General features: G+C 60.0%; 1 protein-coding gene across 1 annotated transcript in view; it reads right to left on the bottom strand.

Moving 5' to 3' along the window:
• Positions 1-4,846, bottom strand: part of ANO7 (anoctamin 7) — a 26,537-nt gene that overhangs the window by 5,711 nt on the left and 15,980 nt on the right. The window contains exons 16-21 of the mRNA XM_006760681.2: positions 4,227-4,338; positions 3,901-3,955; positions 2,554-2,651; positions 1,394-1,539; positions 119-324; positions 1-24 (exon numbers count right to left, since the gene is read on the bottom strand). Coding sequence (XP_006760744.1) covers positions 1-24; positions 119-324; positions 1,394-1,539; positions 2,554-2,651; positions 3,901-3,955; positions 4,227-4,338 — 641 coding nt within the window. The remainder of the gene's footprint in view (positions 25-118; positions 325-1,393; positions 1,540-2,553; positions 2,652-3,900; positions 3,956-4,226; positions 4,339-4,846) is intronic.

Here is a 4,846-nt window from a genome sequence, read left to right as displayed (position 1 = left end):
GGAGGAGAAGGCCAGCAGCAAGGCCTGGGCGCCGGGCGGTCAGCGTGGACCGATCCCACCCTCCCCGGGGAGCCCCGCCCCTCACAACCTCCCTGACCTCCCCCCACCCAGCACTCACGTTGCTGATGACCGCCAGGTGCGTGATGCCAGCCAGGATGGGGAACCAGATGCCCACATCCTGCGCGCGCTCGGCCACTGGGCGCCGGCGCTCGCACACGAACTTGCGCGCGTCCAGGCGGATCTCCACCCAGTTGTTGAGCAGCGCGAAGAGCGGCGCCAGCGGACAGGCAGCCACGAAGATGGTGACGAAGCCAAACTGCAGCACTGTGGGCGCAGGTGTGGGCGCAGGTTCCACCGCAGGCTCTATCCCCGCCCGCCAGCTTCTGCTCTGATTCATTTCCTAGGCTTAGCACCAGGGCCCCTGCTCCCAGGAAGCCTCCCTGACTGCCCCTAACTGCTCCACAGAGCTGCACGAGGGGCATGGGTCTCCCGGGGCTCCCTGAGGTCTGGGATTCTCTCTCCTCCCCTGTGGGCTTCTGGCAGAAAAGGGAGTAGATTTTAGGCCGGCCTTCTCCATTTACCCCTCTCGGAGCAGCTGGCTCCTCCGTAAAATACTAAGAGCCTTGGTCCCATCGCCTGCTGTCCAGTGGCGTAGGGCCACACAAGGTCAACCCCACTCACACATTATCATGAAAATGCACGTGAACTGTCTGCTCCCTCTTGTCCAGGGACCGATGCAACTACTACCGCCCCTTTTGCTGTGGCTGCCAGGGAGCTCAGTGATGTGTTTGACTCAGATGCAACACTTTCCATTGAAGTGTGCCATGATCTCAGAGTAAGACCTTGGGCTGCTGGGACAAACATCCTGTCCCCCAAAAGAGCACCATCCCGTGCAGGAAATGAGTACAGGCACGGGCCACCACCTGGAGAGGGCACAGTTGAGGGTCTGGCAAAGTGTGGGCATCAAGAAATTTTCTGGAATCAACTCCCATATGGGACTCCATTGGTCAGGGGACCTGAGGCCGGTCGCTTCCCAGGTGCAGCCTTACTCTCAGGGGCAGTTGTCCCACCCCTCGTGCCTGGTCTCCTGAGCACCCAGCTTCCTTCCTAGCTCCTACAGGAGGCTCTAGCAGATGCCTACTGGGGTGGGGGATTAAGGCCACTCTAGGAGAGCGCCATCAACTGCCCCCAGTCCTCTTTGCAACCTCTGTGCCCAGGGCGCTGTCCCTTCCCATCTCTAGCCTGCCTTTCTGGGGCACTCCCCACTGCGATCCCAAGTCCTTTTGGGATCCTTTGTAGGCTTGGCTCCACTAGGGACCCTCTGTCCCCACCCACATCATGTTTCAAGGGAGACAGAGGAATGTTGAGGCTGGAGGCCCCCAGGGGCACCTACCCATTTCGAGGTACTCATCAAATAGGCCCTCACAGGGCAGGAGCTCATAGTCTGCCTCCCAGGGCGTCTGGCTGGCAGCAGCTGAAGCCCCCACCTTCCTCTTCTTGGAGCGAAGCCGGAACTTCTGCCACCAACCCGTGAGCTTCCTGGAGGTGGAAACACCCAGGAAAATAGCTTTTGCTCCTCCAGCTGGTTGTTCTGCAGTTTGAAGGCAGCAGGGAGAGGGTCTGGACCCTGGGACCGGCACAGCAGGCTGGCCAGGCCTTGTAGAACCCTCAAGCACATCTGCCTCCTTCTGGGGGTAGCCCCTCCCCCAGTTCCCCTGCAGTGCCCATTGTTCATGAAAGCTTTGGGGGGATGGGTTCCTCCTGGGACATGCAAAGAGGTGCCAAGAGACATCTCCAGGTGGAAGTGAGCAGATGAGGACATCGCTGTGTCAATGGGGACATGTGTGCTTGTTATTTTGTCATATGTAGGGGAATAGGTGTATGTGGCGTTGTCCAGCACGCATCCAGCCCCTCCAGGCACCAACTACACCCCAAACACATGATCTCCTGGAATTTAGCTGTACAGCACTGACTGCACCCAAAGAGAGGCATGGGCTGGCTAAGGTCCCACAGCTACAGTTCGAGGTGCCCAGGGGAGTCCACACTGTCTGTGAGAGATCGGGTGTGCGGGAGAGATGGCAAGATGTCCAGGTTGGCCCAGCCTTGGGCAGTGATTGCAAGGGCTCTTGCCTGGGAGGGGATCCAGTTGCTTGGATGGGAAGCTCAGTGGTGCCAGTGGGGGTGGCACTGGGGAGAAAGGACCTCAGTGGCAGGGAACCTGAGGCTGGGCGCCTCGCCTGGACCCCCCTCTGGTGCTGCCTTGGCTGGGGGTGCTGCAGAAAGGATGGGCCTCCTCCCTCAACGAAGCTGGCCAGGACAAAAGAACTCAATATGCTGACACAGCAACCACAGGTTGCCGGTGTCACAGAGCCCATGGGGCAGATGGCAGGGCAGACCCTCCCCTCCCCTGCAGGTGAGACAGCCAGGTCCAGGAGGGGCCCACCTGGCTTCCCTCCACCTCTTTTCCAGGTTGGGACTGGGCTGGGGCTACTGCCCCAGACACTCCCAGTCCCAGGGTCCCTGGATGCTACCCAGGGCAAGTGGGGAACTCACGGGACGAGAATCTCCTGCACATTATTGATGATTTGCTTGCCCACCATGATGACCAGGAGCTCCTGAGCCAGCTCGATGAGACAGCCTCCTGCCGCACACTGCATAGCCAAGCTCCAGGTTAGTGCAGGGGCGGGGGTCTCCTCCCCACCCAACCTCCTCTAACCCTGAAAGGTGGCCCTTGCCATCTCCCTCTCCCCTTTTTTTCCGCCTCCCCCGCTGTCTCCCCAAGGTCCACCTGGTGGACGGTGCGTGGGAATGACCAGGGCCACTGCTGCAGGGCACTCAGATTTTCTTTGGAGACCCACATGGCGTGAGGCTGATGCAGCCCTGTGGCTCCAGGGAGGACCCACTATGTAGGTCCCTCAGCAATTCCAGCCAGTGAGAGGTGCACGGGGGCTTTTAGGGGGTGCTCCTGAGACAGCATACGTTGCACAGGGGTCGCAAGCAAGAGGGCATCGGCCTGTGCTGTTGGGATGTTGGCCTCCCAGGGGTTGGGAGAACCTGACCGAGCACAAGGCCAGTGCTGGGGAACTAGGGCAGCATTGTTCAGACGCCTGCGCCCAGCCCCACCTGAGCCCACAGGGCCTGACCGGCTTCATTATAGGAGCCGATGGGAAGGAACTCTGGCTTCGTTAAGCCAGTGTGCGTTGGGAACTTTTCCCACTGGTAACCAAAAGCCCCCTGAGTTGGGGTCCCAGCTGCCCAGTCCCTGGAAAGCCCCTCCCTCTCATGTGAAGCTAGACTGTTCCTCGGGGTTGGCCACTTTGCAGGCAGTGGGGTTGGGTCACAGACCAGACCCATGGGAATGAGGGAGCCCTTCCGGCCAGAGAGGAGAGGGTCTTCCAGGTGAGGCACCCGGCGGAGCAGTTGGAGCCCCGCCGCCCTGGCCCAGAGACCGCCTGTGCACTGTTCCAGCTCCACCCAGGCTGTGCCCTCAGCCAGTGAGGAGCCAGATGCCTGGGGATCTCAAGGGGCTTTCGTCAGTGTCTATGAGGGTGGGGCAGGGCAAGTCCCGGTGCCCACAGTGGGCCCCGAGCCCTGGGAGAGTCACCAGCCTCTATGTTCCCAGCGGAGCTCTGGGCAGTGGAAGTGTCACCCTTTCCCCACTCTGACTTGATTCACAAGTCAGGTCAGCGTGGGGAAAGGGTGACACATGAGGACACGATTGTGTTGTGTGGGTGCTGCTCCAGGTGGGGGTCTGATAATGCTATGAAGAGCCTGCTGTGGGGGTCCTGGGGCAGTTGTGACTGTGGGGGTGGGGGGACGGGCAGAAAGAATCCCTGCAAATTAACATTCTGATGGAGGTTAGCGGGTAGGACCTGTGAGTGTCAGTCCCTACACACTTACCTCCTCGTTGCGAACCCCAAACAAGGTGTGGTAGCTGCCCGGGTACCCCACAAACCTAGAGGAAATGGAGGTCCTGAGGCTGCAAGTGAGGAGGTGCCATCAGCTGCCCCTCCCTCTCCCCCCACTATCTCCCTTGCTGCACACACCGGACCTGCAGGAACCTCAGGGTGGACTGGAGCCCAGCTTTGCTCTGAGGCCCTGAGCCAGGACAGCTGTTGTCCCCACCCTGGACTGTCATCCCCACCCTCCCTGAGCCTCTGGGGCCACATGGTTTGGCACAAGAGCAGGGCTCAGGGTGAGGTGCGGCCAGGGGAAGCCGTGCTGACCTGCCCTTGAAGAAGCCGATGTAGATGGGCGAGGAATAGAAGTTGACGAACTGGAAGATGAACACCTTGAGGGTGAAGGCGTCCTCAAACCTGGTCTGCGTCCGGTGCATTTCTGGGCAGAGAGGCTCACTCAGTCCCCCACAGCCCAGCCCTGTAACCACCTCACCCGTCCAGGGAGTGAGGAAAGCCATGTTGCCCAGATATTGGACAGACACTCGTTCAGGAAGGGGGCAAAGGGCAGCTTTCCTCAAGTTCTAATTTCAAAATCATCTACAAACGTTATGTTGGTGCAGGAAGAGCTGGCAGGTGATAAGCCACAGCAATGCTGAGGGTGAAATGGCAGGGCTCAGAGAGTGACAGTCTGAGGCTGGGGTGACGTGCCTGAAAAGCCGGTGCTGAGACAGAGGTCGGGGCATAAAAGGTGAATTGGAGGGGACACCTGAGGCCGGAAATGGGATGCACATGGCCCTGCTGTTGCAGGAACACGGTGGGGGCTCCCTGGGACACCTGCCCACCCGAAGGCTCCCCCCAGGTGGACACTGAGCTCTCTGTCCCACTCCTAGACCGGGGCTGCTAATGGACAATGTGTGGAATGAATGAATTGGTTCATTGGCGTTTGA

Source organism: Myotis davidii, unplaced genomic scaffold, assembly GCF_000327345.1.
Source record: "Myotis davidii unplaced genomic scaffold, ASM32734v1 scaffold370, whole genome shotgun sequence".
Classification (NCBI taxonomy): domain Eukaryota; kingdom Metazoa; phylum Chordata; class Mammalia; order Chiroptera; family Vespertilionidae; genus Myotis; species Myotis davidii.
Note: the sequence above shows the minus strand (reverse complement) of the source record. Positions and strands in the feature narration are given on the sequence as shown.